The sequence below is a fragment of the Pan paniscus genome, chromosome 5 (genome assembly GCF_029289425.2).
Source record: "Pan paniscus chromosome 5, NHGRI_mPanPan1-v2.0_pri, whole genome shotgun sequence".
NCBI lineage: Eukaryota > Metazoa > Chordata > Mammalia > Primates > Hominidae > Pan > Pan paniscus.
The window spans coordinates 28,116,686-28,132,130 of NC_073254.2; the positions used below are offsets into that span (position 1 = coordinate 28,116,686).

Genomic DNA, 15,445 nt, shown 5'->3' on the forward strand with positions numbered 1-15,445 from the left:
TGACAGTGAGGAAGAAATCACCCCTCCCCCATCATTTCCTGGGCCCCTTAATGTTCCCAGCAGGGTCCTGAGGTCAGTGAAATCATAGGTCCTTTCTAGTTCCAGCTGCTGGAATTTAAACAAATCCTATCCGCCAAACCTCCAACAGAATTACTGGCTTTACAAACAACACACAACAAAAACAAACTAAACCCAACCCGATGGTTAACCTATGCACCAAACTGCCACTGTCATCTCCGTTCGGAACATTCCGCCTCTCAGCTGAGAGAGTTCTTATCCTTGAGAAGAAAGCAACAGAGAGATAAAAGTGAAGCATCTCCTGTTCAGGTTGCAAATGCCATCCCAGAGCTCAGCAAGTCAGCGAAGACGGGCTGCTAAGATTTCACGAGGCAGAGAGCAGCTCTCTTTTCAAACTGTCAAGAAATACAGGTGAGCAATTAAGCAACTGAAAGGGAAGAAGGACCCAGCTTCTTAAAGAGCATTTAAAAATGCAAAGCACATTATCTGTGACACTGCCCAGGGTACTTAATTAACTCCATGCCCAGCTGAAAGCCCAAAGCCTGGCTTTCCAGACCACCGGAATGCAGAAGGGTGGGGCTGGCAGCCCCTGGGGAGATGACTGAGTCTGGCCTCCCAGTTTACAGATGCTGCACTTGGAAAAAGGGGTCTCACTGCCAATTAGCGAGTTAGGGGCAGGCACAGGGCAGCAACCCAGATCTGTGCTGTCCATCACAGGAGCCACAAATTAATTAAAATGAAAGACAATTTAAAATCCAGCTCCTCATTCACACTGGCCTCAGTTCATATGCTCAGTAGCCATACGGGGCCAGTGGCTACCATGTTGGACAGTGCAAAACAGAATATTTTCATTGTCTTGGAAACGTCTATGGACAGGACTGCTCCAGATCACAAGCTCTTTCCACATCACCAGGGTGTGGGTCTTTTTTTTAACCCACAGTTATCCGTCCATTAAGCATGGTGAAATCAGTTCAGTGGGTCACAGCCAGCTTTTCCTCTTCTTGTTAATGAAATGACAGAAAGAAAATACGATAGCATTTCACGTGCCAATGAAACAAGGGTAAGCATCATGTCATAAACCTTATGTTTATTTTTATTTATATTCATACATACATATGTAGGTTATCTGTAAATTTTTTAACACTGATATAGTATATATATGCTATATATGTATACTATATACATTAATTATGATCCAGTACATAAATACAAAGATAAACATATATCTATCCAGCAGGGTCTTGAGGTCAGTGAAATCATGGGTCTTTTCTAGTTCCATCTGCTGGAATTTAAACAAATCCTATCTGCCAAACCTCAAACTTAATCACTGGCTTTACAAACAACATACAACAAAAAACAAACCATATATACGTATATACCGGATCATAATATAAAATTTGTTCTCCCTGTAAGTCAGGATCAGAAAAAGTTACTCTGCTGGCCTGCAGATGTTTGGGTGATTTACCCCCACTCATTTTCCCCTTTCCCAAATGACTCAGATCACGAGAGAGTGAGGCCAAAGTGTCTGCTCCACACTGCCACACATGGGTTTTCCTGCAGACCTGATTTTCCATGCACTCTTCCCTGTAAACCCATTTCCTCTGGACACACAGCCAGGCAAGTGGAAGGCTCCAGATGCTCATCTGGGTTCCAGTGCCCCCAGCACAAGTAAGGGCAGAAGGCAGTGGGCAGGGAGACCACAGCTGAGCCAGCATCCATGCTATGGCTTGTGAAGTCCTGCCCTTCTATCCTTACCACAGAACAAAGACTTGTTAGAATGTCAACAGTGTCCAGAAATCATTCTTGCTCCCTAGGACCACAAGCTCCTCCCTGTCCAGCTATAGTTCTATAGTTCTTAGAGGTCAGAAGAAACTGAAATACTCTTTCCCTCATTGTGATGGTTAATTTCAATATGTCAACTTGGCTAAGCCACAACAGCCAGATATTGGGTGACACACTTTTCCAGATGCTCCTGTGAAAGTATTTTTTAAATGAGATTAACATTTATATCAGTAGATACTAAGTAAAGCAGACACCCTGTATAATGTGCTGGGCCTCATCCAATCAGTTGAAGGCTTTACAAGAAACAAACCGATTTCTTCTGAAGAGGAGGAATTCCGCCAGCAGATTGCTTTGGACTTGAACTGCAACATTAACTCTTCTTTAGGTCTCTAGCCCACTGGCCAGGTCTACCCTGCAGGGCTTCCCTGCACCCTCTCTTCCTCTTTCCGTGTGTGTGTGTGTGTGTGTGTGTGTGTGTGTGTGTGTGTGTGTGTGTGTATCCTTTTGGTTCTGTTTCTCTGAAGAAACAGAAGTTTCCTTGACTACTACCTTTCTCGTCATTCAAGGCTCTCTCAAATGCTACCTCCTCTGTGCAGCCACACCTGATTTCCTCTGCCAGATATAACTGCTTCTTCTTCTGTGCTCATTCTCATAGTATATTTCTTGTGCCACATTTTTGCAAACAATTACTAAGCTTTGTACTATCATTAATTGATCATCTAAAGCAGGGGTGTCCAATCTTTTGGCTTCCCTGGGCCACATTGGAAGAATTGTCTTGGGCCACATATAAAATACAACAATAGCTGATGAGCTAAAAAAAAAATGCAAAAAATTTTCATAATGTTTTAAGAAAGTTTATGAATGTGTGTTGGGCTGCATTCAGAGCTATCCTGGGCCACATGCATCCCACGGGCAGGGGTTGGACAAGCTTGATCTAAAGCTTAGATTCTAAATCTTGTTGCTCAAAGCTTGGTCCGTGAACCAGCAGCATCAGCATGCCCTGGAAGCTTGCTAGACATGCAGAATCTCAGGCTCCACCCCAGACCTACAGAATCAGAATCTGCATTTTAACAGATGCCTAGGTGATTCACACGCACATTAAAATTTAAGCAGCACTGCTGTAAACAAGTGCTTCTTAACATTGAGGAGCTTTAAAAAATACGTATACCTAGTTCCTACCCTCAGAGACGCTGATGTAACCGGTCTGGGGTGCGGCCTGGGCTTCAGGATGTTTGACACCTTCCCAGGTGTTCCTAACTCACAGCCAAGCCTGAGAACCACCGTAACAAACCCCTTGTCTTAGAAGGAGAATTGAGCCCAGTGAAGCTGAGGGACCCCTGTTAAGGTCATAAAGTGAGTTAGTATCAGGAATGAGAATCCTACCAAGGTTTCCTGTCTCCCTAAAAATGTTTTAAGGAAAGAGGAAAAAGATCCATGTGCACTATCAGCACATTTATAATGAAACCTGGGTCATCCAACACCCAGCTGACACAGGAAACTGTCATCATACCAAATATCTCCTCTGTAGGGAGGAACCAGCAGGATTCTCTAGAAATAAAAGAAATGACTCAGCCTAGGTTGGATCTTAGGAACACTTCTCATTTAAAATGACTGTCAAACACCAAATTTGACAAATTTACACCAAGAGTAAAGTTACTGCTAGGGCAGGTGGGTGCCACCTCTGATCTCGGAGGACCCAAAAATGTCCCATGTGGATACAGGCAAGTCTCCACTGGCTCCTTCATTCTCTGCTGATCCTGGGATGCTTTGGTTATGTCACTTCTTTGGAAGGTACAAGATGATGGTATAGTGCCTTCTCTTTATTGCCATATGGCATGGAGTTTTGATCTGAGTTAGAAGATAATAGACAGAAAAGATGAGAGAAGTAAAGTAAACAGATTTCTTTTCCTTTCAAGACCCTCTCTGGGTTTTACATTTATACTGGCCTGGTGAGGTCCACTAATTCTTCCGTCAGGGTTATGACCAGTAACAACAGGCTTTCCACCCACACAGATTACTAATGTCACATCCTCCACCTTTGAAGAAGGGTGACTACATGCCGAGGGAGCCTGTCAGTGGCAGGCACCCACATAAAAAGTGGCTGTACCTGCCAATGACTCAAGTGTGACAGGGTGACATTCTCAATCACCTCCCTCCCTGTGGCCTCCTGTGAACTGTCCATGATACAATTTCTGACCTGCAGTTGCTTGGGATGGATAATATCCCCTTGATCTGCTGCTGACGGCGCAGTACTTCTTCTTTGGCAAAACTACATCTTTCCTTGGTGCAGTGGACCACAACCTGCTTCACGAGGCATCTGCAGAAGGAGCTAACCCCAAACGCCCACTGTGCTGATAAATTTGTGCTAGAAAATTATACCCAACCCCACTGCTTTGCTAGCTTGACAGTTGGTATTAGCAGTTATTCATGCAGATGTGTTCTCAGCAGTGCCATTAAAGAGGGGAAAAAAATAAGGCACGACACATTGGGCAGATGTGCACACACACCCATGGGCACACACATACACATATGCACACATACACACACGTATACATACACACACACTACTGGCAAGCAGCCATCCCACTAACCAAGAATGAGCCATGCTACTTTGCCCTGGAATACATCTCCTCCCTTACAGATAAAAGTAAGAATGCTTCCTGGTATAAAGGAGAGCTGTGTATATTTGTGTAACTGATTTCAAAAAAAAATAAAGAAGCAATAGCAGAAGCCAAGTGAACCAACCATATGACAGCAGTCATAATAAAACAGCACATAAAAATATTTACCAAATTAAATAATTTGGTTAAGTCAATACCAAGCTTTTAAAGTGAGTTATTAGAATAAACATAAAAGGTGGGAGCTAAAAGGAACTCTTAAAAATTGACTCTGGTGCCTGTGTTATATAGGTAACGAAATGAAAGTCTAGCAGGGTGAAGTCACTTGCCCAAGGTCACACCACTAATTAGTATGGTGTCAGGACAAGAACCGCCTGTCCAGGCTCTCTGGCCAACACCCTTTTGGCTGCACACCACCACACACACAGCCCATAAAGAGATTCAAGCAGATGGTGATGAATTTTCTCAGGCCCAGGGTTCTAAAACTGCTAACCATTTACACCAACACAGGTTTGACTGAAAAGAAACCTGCCTGCAAAGAAAAGGGGAAATAAAAAATGGAAATGTTGCAATTGTACATTTTCTTTGGAAGGCTGAATTGCACATTTTCTTTGGAAGGCTGAATGAAGCCAACAAGAGCTTTACTTCCCACCCTGGGGCAAATGCAGGAGGCAGAGAAAAATGATAGGACTGTTCCAGCTGTTTCTGCCCTGTTTGGGTTTTGGGCACACAAGGTTAGAAATACAAATAAATTACCCTGCAGCCAAGAGTCTATGGTTTCTCCCCAAATTCAGAGTCATGCCCAATTACTCTCCTAAACAACGGGAGAGTCCCTAGACCTTTATTCAACCGCTTCCACTTCCTAGAAGACTGCCTTTTTCCTTTGGCCAAGGCTAAACTCATTTTTGCCCTATGAAAAACAAGTACCTGCAGCTGGGAAGAGCCAGTCCAGAGCCAAAGGATCACAGAATATAAGAACTGGAGAGTCACCCCAACCAAACCATTTTTTCCCATCTTATTGTCTCTTTCTTTTGAAAAATATATTTTTTCATTATGATTTTTTTTAAAACAAGAAATTTAGAGAAGAAAAAAATTTATAATCCCATTATTTGATAACAAACATCATTAGGATTTGGGCTCCTTACCAGACTTTAATTTTCTAGGGTGTGTGTGTGTGTGTGTGTGTGTGTGTGTGTGTGATTTTAAACAAGGCTATCATCATAATATACAAATGCTTCTGTGTCCTTTTTCTTTACCTAAAATATAGGAAATTTATAATAAGAAAATTTCCTATATTGCTAGTCTTCCTACACATAATTTTAATGGCTATTTAGTATTTTATCAATTATATTTATCATATTTACCTAACTGTTCTCCTACTGTGGAACATTTATGTTGTTTCTAGTGTTTCAGTAATCACAAATAAGGCTTCACTGAACATTATTGTGCATGTAGGTGTTTTCATTGTTGTTATTTTAGGTTATTTCCTTCAGAAACTTCCAAGAAGTCAACCGCCTCGTTTTCTTCATTGTTGGAAAAGCACAGTTCCCCAGTGATTAAACGACCTCATAAGGTAATAGGCACACTCTGCAGAGACCTCGGTTTGGTCCTGACTTAGCTGTCAGTGATCAGCTGTGACAACCTGGATAAGCCACTCAGTTCCTCTGAGACTTGGTTTCCCCTGGGTGTTAGGAGAGAGGGAGCTTCCAGCCTGTCCTGGGTGTTCTGATTACCAGCGGTGTTCTCTTTCCACTATTCCCCACAGCCTCCCATCTGAGATATCAAGGCCCCCCTGACCAATCCCCCTTCCAGTTCTCTGCTTTTCACATCAGCTGCTCGAGAAAATGACTTAATCAAAGCCCATTATGGAACCAAATGTGTTTAAGCATATGGAGCCAGGCAGATCAAGCCTATGGTGTGCAAAAGCCAGCAGCAGGATCAGCTGTTTCCTCCCCTATGGAGCCCTTGCTACTGCTTTCTGAATCCAGGTCATTCGTGGAATTCAACAGACCTTGCTTCTTCTCTGCAAGTGCTGGCCACGGGGCATTGTGACAATAATAAACACACATGGGCCTGCTCTTGGGGACTTCCCAGAACTCAGTTATGTAGGAGAGGGAGTCGGCCTGTGTCTCCTATTATGGCCCTCCAGAACAGTAAAGAGGCCACTGGTCACATCCCCTAAAGAATCCCTGTTGGTAACAGCACCACACTCAGCCTGGAGCACACCAGAACAGATGGAGGAATACATCACACTCGCCTTTTATATCTTATCCATACAAGAGTTTGCCATTTATTTTAGCCTCTTCAAAAATAAGTTATAATCAACAGAGAAGTGAAGATCATGAAATAACATTTTCTCAATTTTTTAACATCCTGTGGGATACATGCAGTCCCCAGGCTATTGTCTCCTCAGTTATGGAATTAGATGATGCAAGTTCCAGTTCAGTCACCATTTCCCCGTTTCTATACTTTGCCAATAAAAATGATATGGCCTTTGTTCATACAGACCATTGATACTGCAGCACATTATACTGGAAAACACATAAGCTTTGGAGTCAAGCAAACTTAAGTTGAATTCTGATTCCACTTGTTCTTAGCCATGTACACTTGCCAAAATACCATATTTCACAGAATCTAAGACACTACTGCAAAGACCTACAGTTATCTTACTACCAAGAAAAAAAGCCCTTTTAGACATATCTATATTTCAGATGTCCAAATGTGAAAATAATACATGTCACAGAATCAATGACACATGATATTTAACCTCTCTACAGTGAAATTTCTCACTTGTAAGATGGAGATGCTAAATGTCCACATTGGAGGTTGGCCATGAGATGTAAATGAGTAACACTCATACTATGCCTCACTCCAAATCTGGCACATAGTAAGTACTCCATAGAATGCTAGTTTCTCTTCTCTTTCCAAATGTGATGAGTAGGTTCTGGATAGATGATGAGTTCTCTCAGAGCACATGTCATATCTTATATGCCTTTGACCTTTTCTAACTCCCCATGACTGAGAATATTGCCTTACACATTGTAGCCACTCAGTAAATGGGTGAGGAATACAGATGTTGAATTCGTTTGAAAAACCGATAAATACTGCAGTTGGAAAATCCTGTTGGTGAATGTAGCCAGTGATGTCCCACTGGCTTCCCCAGCACCTGCGCGCGATGAACGCATCTATCTGTAATCTTGGCTGGGTCTGGGGACTGGAAAGAAGAGCAATTGCCGGCTCATGAAGCACATCCCTCCTGGAATCCCCCATGCCAGCAGGCTGTGGCTGGAGGCCCGCTGCATTCAGGCAAGAATGTGCAGCTAAATCTCAGTTCCACAGACAAATGCAGCATTGTGGTCCCCGTGGGCCTCCAGGGAAAGCCAGGCTGCCTCTGTGCCCTGGATGTGAACGGCTGTGCATATTAAGTTAGACAGGCTGCATCCCCAAGGGCTTGAAACCTGTCCCCTGGGACTCTCCAAGAGCAGCATCGTGGGGGGTAAACAAATGTCCCACGTGGGGGTGCTGGAGGGAGCAGAAGCTCAGCTGAACAGAACCACGTGGCATTTTATTTTCCCCAGTATTTTTCTGTCTGCTGATTTTCTTCCTCTGGTGTCCTGGTTCTGTTGGAAAGGGAGAAGAGACAGAGAAGAGGAACACATCTCATTTTCTACCACCCACTTTTGATTATTCATATTCATGTGGGAGATAAGAAGAGCCTGCCAGGGACACATTTAAATAACAAGTACTCTAAAATCATTACTTTGCCCTTGACTACAGTCAGGAGACATTCTGTGGGCAGCACACTGTAGTGTGTGTGCACTCACACTCTCACAAATGCACACTCACCTCTCCCTCCAAGCCCCCACAAGCTGGAACTTAGCAGTCCCAGTTCCCTAAAGATTGCTCACACAGATGGATGTGGCTTTCACAACATTAATGGGACTCGAAAGAAAAAAAAAAAGCAATAATAATTAGCAAAACAGTAAGTACGTATTAGTTGAGGTTTCATGCTTCAGTATTTATGTAGCCTCTCCCCTCGGCTGAAGGAAAGGACAAGGGAGTGGAGAGAGGAGGAATAAAGTCGGAAACCCCATTGCCCATGGAACTGCACAGCATGTTGGCAGTAAGGCAGAAAGCACCTTACTCTGAAGTCAAAATTCCTCCCCCTGGCCCAGGTCCTCAGGAGCTAGCTGCCAGGTGTTCTCGAAAGTTCTTGCAGGACAAAGAGGCCTGGCATATACTTCCTTCCCCTCACCACCTTCCTGGGCCATCTACTAAGACCCTTTGCTTCTTGGTGCTTTGAGGAGGGAAAATGTCTTTCTTACCTCCCCGAGAGGATGGCTGAGAGGGTTAAGGAAGATGCTACCTATGAGCAAAGGCAGAATTCCTGCCCTGGCATCACCCCACCCAGGTCCGTGCCATCTGCTACCTAAAGTCCTGTAATAAACCTGAGGGAAGGCGGGTGGAGCAGGGAGGGGCACTGTCATTTATCTCGTTGCTCAGTCCCTGTGTCTAATAAAGAATTTAGGAAACTTCCCACAGCACATCTTCTTCTCATTAATAATAGAGTCCTTACTAATAAATCCAGAAAGCAGCACCCAGACCTTGTTAAACCTCTACTAATTAGTATTGAGACACCCATAGCCCAATGTGGAGACTATCAACACATTCCCAGGAGAAAATGAAACACACCCACAAGTTGGGGTTGCTCAAAAATCCATGTTTGGATCTCACATAAGTGACTGATTTGCCCGTTGCTATATCCATTAATGCTGTCCAGTAGAACTTTCTGCAATGATGGGTATGTTCTATGTTGCATGGTCCAATATGGTAGCTACCAGCCAGCCCCATGTGGCCTTTGAGTGCTTGAAATGTGGCTAGGACAACTGAGGAAACTGTATTAGTCTGTTTTCAAGCTGCTGATAAAGACATACCCAAGACTGGGAAGAAAAAGAGGTTTAATTGGACTTACAGTTCCATGTGGCTGGGGAGGCCTCAGAATCATGGCGGGAGGTGAAAAGCACTTCTTACATGGTGGCAGCAAGAGAAAATGAGTGAGACAGTAAAGTGGAAACCCCTGATAAACCCATCAGATCTCGTGAAACTTATTCACTATCCCAGAATAGCACAGGAAAGACCGGCCCCCATGATTCAGTTAACTCCCCCTGGGTCCCTCCCACAACACATAGGAATTCTGGGAGATACAATTCAAGTTGAGATTTTAGCGGGGACACAGCCAAACCACATCAAAACTGCATTTTTCATTTTATTTAGTTTTATGTAAATTTAAGCAGCCACATGTGGCTAATGGCTACCGTACTGCATAGCACAGACCCAGAGAGCATCTGGTATGTAGCTGGCACTCAATAAATCTTTGTTCAAGGAAAATCATAAGTGGACCATAGTTCACCATAATAAGTTCTGATTAAGCAAGATTCTCATATTTATTGAGTCCTCATTTTAAACAAAGCCCTGTTTAGGTCAACAACCTTCTGAGATGGGTACTTTTATTATCCCCATTATACAGATAAAGAAACTGGGGCTTCAAAGAGTTAAGTGAGGAGCCCACACCCACATAGCACATGGCCAGCCAAGGATTCAACCCCGGGCAGTGCCCACACACCTATTTCTGTAGTGCCTCCAGCTTTCTGAAGTCTGATGGGACAGCCTCTTCAAACTGCCTTTTCCATTGACCATAAAAAGCCTTCAGGAGCATCACTTTACTTTCACCAGAATGACATCAAATTAGCCAAGGAACTTTTCCTTTTGAAATAGAAAAAATGAAGATAGACAATTTTTGTCACATCTAGGGATCTTTTAAAAGCCTAGCCAGCATAGTAACTTTGCAAGGCTCTGTTGTCTGACTTCTGGATCCCAAGTCAAGAGTTAACTATTCATTCCACCACTGTGGCCTCTTCCTCAAACCATCTCCCAAGATGGCAGACTACTCTGAGAGAGCCTCACAATCATCATTTCCATGAGCTCTCACTTCTGAATGCTGAGAGGTGAGAAAGGGAGGAGAAAGGGAGGTGAGAAAGGGATTTGAAACACCAGTGACACAAATCCAGAGTTTGTAGCCCCACCCACCATGAAAGATGGGAGAGGCATGTCCACATGTCATATGCAAATGTCCTTCTCCAAGGAGATTATTGCATCCTTGCTCATCTAGTAAATTATTGCTGCAGCCAGCCCTGACCCTTGCACCATCAGGTATCAACTGTATAACAAGAGAACATGTGCTCCCACCACCATCGGATGTAAGCACCAAACCAGGGGCTGGGCACCCTTCAAGGCATCCTCTCAACAGCTGACTCTGTTTACCATAGCATGCCCCTGACTCCATCAGACACAGAGCTGTCTTGACAGCATTACTAGCTGAATCAACTTTTGCAGTTCTTCCCACGCCCTCTAAGGCGGCCATTTGGGCTCCTCTCAACAGGGTCCTTTCCAACACTCCAGCAAGCTGTTTGCCTTGACTGACCCCAGAGCTCTGTCATTTGTGGCTGTCACCATTTGAGATATGAAGGGAGAGAAAGATGCAAGTGACACTTACTGCTGATGAAGAAAAGTATTTGTAGCATTTCAGACATTCTTAAACCATTCTAACTTTGCCCTAGCAGGTCAACTGCAAGCCACACAGTTTATCTCGCAGAACCAGTGGTTCCTTGAGGAGGACTTTACATCATAGAGCCTCCCATGTCTACCTTTTCAATTATTTAAATCCTACCCCCTCTTCTGGGCCCAGTTGAAGACCAACCCACCTTTTCCAAGAGGTCTTCTGGGACCCTTCCAGCTCTCAGGAATGCCCCTTTCCTCAGCTTTCAGGCAGCACCCACTCTCTGCAGTGCCACCTTCTCAGCAACCCACCAAAGAGGGGAATTGCACCCGGGACGAATGGGGCCCCACTCATTTTATCTCTGATGTCAAGCTCATGTTCCCTACTCAACAAAACAAATGTGCAGCAGTAAACTGGAAGCAATAATTCACCAGCTCTTAGAGGAAGCCCCTTCCGGGCCCCTGGTGCTGCAAGTGTCTCATTCAAACACACAAAATGTTTTATGAGGGGGATCCTGTTAACACATTTTTTGCGGCCAGGCACGGTGACTCATGCCTGTAATCCCAGCACTTTGGGAGGCCGAGGCGGGTGGATCGCCTGAGGTCAGGAGTTCGAGACCAGCCTGACCAACATGGAGAAATCCTGTCTCTACTAAAAATACAAAATTAGCTGGGTGTGGTAGTGCATGCCTGTAATTCCAGCTACTGAGGAGGCTGAGGCAGGAGAATTGCTTGAACCTGGGAGGCAGAGGTTGCGGTGAGCTGAGATCGTGCCACATCACTCTAGCCTGGGCAACAAGAGCAAAACTCCGTCTCGGGAAAAAATAAAATAAAATAAAATTAAAATTAAAATGCCATTTTTTTCCCCTTTGCCTTAGTGCCTTTTGTAGACTGGCACTGGGAAGCTTACCCAGGTGATCGACCCTTAATCCAATAATGATTTTTGAGGGATTACTCTACTGCCTCAAGCAAGCTCTTCCTGGCATTGCAATATAACCATTCACTCTACACTTAGTCATGTATCTCATTGCATTGCTCCATGTTTGCCTATGCGCTCTTCTTTCAAGGACAAAGACCATGTCTTACTTTATAGGGCATTTCTCACCACAGCTAACATAGTGCTACAGGGATTCAAAAGGCATTTACTAACTAAAAATAAATGGAAAAAAAGAAACACTCTCCAGACACTGGGCAGAATAGGTGGTTAGAAAACCCTACTGGAAGACAATCTTCAAGTTGGAAATGCCCCTGGCAGAGGGTTCAGTGGATTCTCACAGCCCTGGGCAACGCCAGAGCCCCAGGCATGAGCACCCCTCACCTGGTAGTCTTGCTCTTCTACTCCATGAACCATTTCAGTAAATACTTGGCAAAACTAATTTCTCTTGGGTTGGAGAATTCGTTCCGCTGTACTAGTTCCAAAATCAAAAATAAGAGGAAGTATATGAAAACCAAAAACAAAAACTCTACCCCTTCCCCGAAGTGAAGTCTGCTACCTCAACAAAATAAGAAAATCACAAAATCAATGCTTACAAATCAATAAATGACAAACAACCCAATTTAAAAATGAGTATGAGATTTGAATAGTCATTTTATCAAAGAAAAATGTGACTGTCTAATAAACACATGAAAAGCTGTTCAACATCATTAATTATTATTAACAAAATGCAAACCAAAGTCCTAACAAGATGCTTCTACATACCAACTATAATGGCTATGATCAAAAAGACTCACAAGGCTGGGCACGGTGGCTCACGCTTGTAATCCCAGCACTTTGGGAGGCTGAGGTGGGCGGATCACTTGAGATCAGGAGTTTGAGACCAGCCTGACCAACATGGTGAAAACCCATCTCTACTAAAAATACAAAAATTAGGCTAGGCGCGGTGGCTCACGCCTGTAATCCCAGCACTTTGGGAGGCCAAGGCAGGCAGATCACGAGGTCAGGAGTTCGAGACCAGCCTGACCAACATGGTGAAACCCTGTCTCTACTAAAAATACAAAAAAAAAAAAAAAAAAAAAATCAGCCGGGTGTGGTGGCGGATGCCTGTAATCTCAGCTACTCAGGAGGCTGAGGCAGGAGAATTGCTTGAACCCTGGAGGCGGCAGCTGGAGTAAGCCGAGATCACACCATCGCACTCCAGCCTGGGTGACAGTGCAAGACTCCATCTCAAAATAATAATAATAATAATAATAATAATAATAATAATAATAATACAAAAATTAGACAGGCATGGTGGCGCACACCTGTAATCCCAGCTACTTGGGAGGCTGAGGCAGGAGAATCAGTTGAACCCAGAAGATGGAGGTTGCAGGGAGTTGAGATCATGCCACTGCACTCCAGCCTGGTCAATGGAGTGAGACTATCTCAAAAAAAAGACTGACAATACCAAGTGTTGGTGATGATATCAGAAAATTAGAACTCTCCTACATTGCTAGTGGGAATGTAATATAATGCCACTGCTCTGCAAAACAGTTTGGTAGTTTCTTAAAAAGTTAAATATATACACACTATACAACTGAGCAATTTCAGTCCTAGGTATTTAACCAAGAGAAATGAAAACATGGCTCCACAAAAGACTTATATGCAAATGTTCACAGCAGCATTATTCACAATCACTTAACACTGGAAACAATACAAACATCCATCAGATGGTGAATGGATAAACAAAATGCGGTATATCCACACAATGGAGTATCACCCAGCAATAAAGATAAATGAACTTCTGATCCGTGCAACAACATAGCTGAACATCAAAAACGTTATGCTAAGTGAAAGAACTCAAGCACAAATGATTACGTACTTCATGATTCCATTTATATGAAAGTTCTAGGAAAGGCAAACTATAGAGACAGAAAGTAGATTAGTAGTTACCTGGAGCCAGAAGTGGGAGTGAGGATTGACTGCAAATTGGCATGAGGAAATGTTTTAGTGTGTTGAAAATGTTCTAAATATATAAATTTACTAAAAATAATGGAATCACTTACAATGGGTGAATATTGTGAAATAAAAAGAATGAAGAATGTTATGGTATATATAGTTCAATAAAGCTATTTTTTTTAAAAGTAGTGTTAAAACTGCAAACCAACTTAATTGGAGCTTTACAATTTTGGAGTAATTTATAGTTTCAGTTTAAGGACATTAATCAAAGAAGCATCTTAATACTCTAAGGGCTATTAAAATTAGAGACTGGAAAATTTTTTTAAATCATAACATTTTAATGTAAAGTTATTTTTCCTGCACTTTTTAATTCTCCACAGTAGGATATCAACAATTCTCAAGGAAAGTCTAAACCCCAAGGCATCCCAGACTTGCCCAAACCCTAGAAGTCAAAGACCTGTAGACGGGTATAGAATTGGTCGGGGTGAAGTGTCACTGTGGCTCTCAGTGGTGAGTGTGACAGCCTCTTTCCCAACATTCTCCTTAGCTCAAGTCTGAACCCAAAAGAACGCTGGCTTTCCAGGTCTCCTGCTTTGAGGACAAGTGCTCAGAGGCCTGCTGCTCTCCTAGGGGGCCCACACCCACCAGCGGAACTAACCAGAGCAGTTTCTCCACCGACGCGTCTTCCAGGTATCTCCTTGCTCAGCTTGCCTAGCCAGGTGGCCTTGATCCAGGCAAAATCGGTACTAGTCAGGGTTCTCCAGAGAAACAGAACCAATAGGGTGTGTGTGTGTGTGTGTGTATAGATGAGAGATTCGTTTTAAGGAATTGGCTCGCACAATTGTGGGGTTGGCAAGTCTAAAATGTGCAGGGCAGGCAGGCAGGCAGACAGGCAGGCTGGAGACCCATAGAAGAGTTGATGTTGCAGTTTCCAGTACAAAGGCAGTCTGGAGGCAGAAATCCTTCTCCCTCAATCTTTTCCTGACTCCTGGCTCCTTCAAGCTCCTAAGACAATACTTGAGCAGAAAGGGACTATGTCTCGTGGCACTCCTGTGACCTGCTGCACACACTACCCAGGAGGCTCTTGGTAAAGGTCTACAAACCTACCAAGACCACAGAACTCCATGCAGTTGGTCATGTTTATCTACTTTCCCATCACACTCTTCAAAATATATATGTCTTAAATTTAATAATAATTTAATAATAATAACTAGGTTGGTATTAATAGATGATCACATCTACTATTTCTTTCACTGTTTTGCTATGGTTATTATCAAAACAGTGAAATGCCAAATTTGTATTTCACAAAGTGGATAAAGAACCTACACAATCAGGCCAGGCATGGTGGCTCATGCCTGTAACCCCAACACTTTGGAAGACTGAGGCGGGTGGATCACCTGAGGCCAGGAATTCGAGACCAGCCTGGCCAACACGGCGACCCCATCTCTATCAAAAATACAAAAATTAGCCAGGCGTGGTGGCAAATGCCTGTAATCCCAGCTACTTGGGAGACTGAGGCACAACAATTGCTGGAACCTGGGAGGTGGAGGCTGTAGTGAGCTGAGATGATGCCACTGCACTCCAGCCTGGGCAACAG

At 43.6% G+C, this 15,445-nt stretch overlaps 1 protein-coding gene across 2 annotated transcripts in view; it reads right to left on the reverse strand.

Annotated features, from left to right (window-relative positions):
* Window positions 1–15,445, reverse strand: part of GFOD1 (Gfo/Idh/MocA-like oxidoreductase domain containing 1) — a 129,445-nt gene that overhangs the window by 104,383 nt on the left and 9,617 nt on the right. Inside the window, exon 2 of one of the 2 annotated variants that reach the window (XM_008976756.5) lies at window positions 6,677–8,038. The exons of the other annotated variant lie outside the window; for it this stretch is intronic. Within the exon in view, the coding sequence (XP_008975004.1) occupies window positions 7,845–8,038 (194 nt within the window). The 3' untranslated portion in view covers window positions 6,677–7,844. Of the gene's footprint in view, window positions 1–6,676; window positions 8,039–15,445 lie in introns of those variants that run through there. 2 annotated transcript variants of the gene reach the window in all.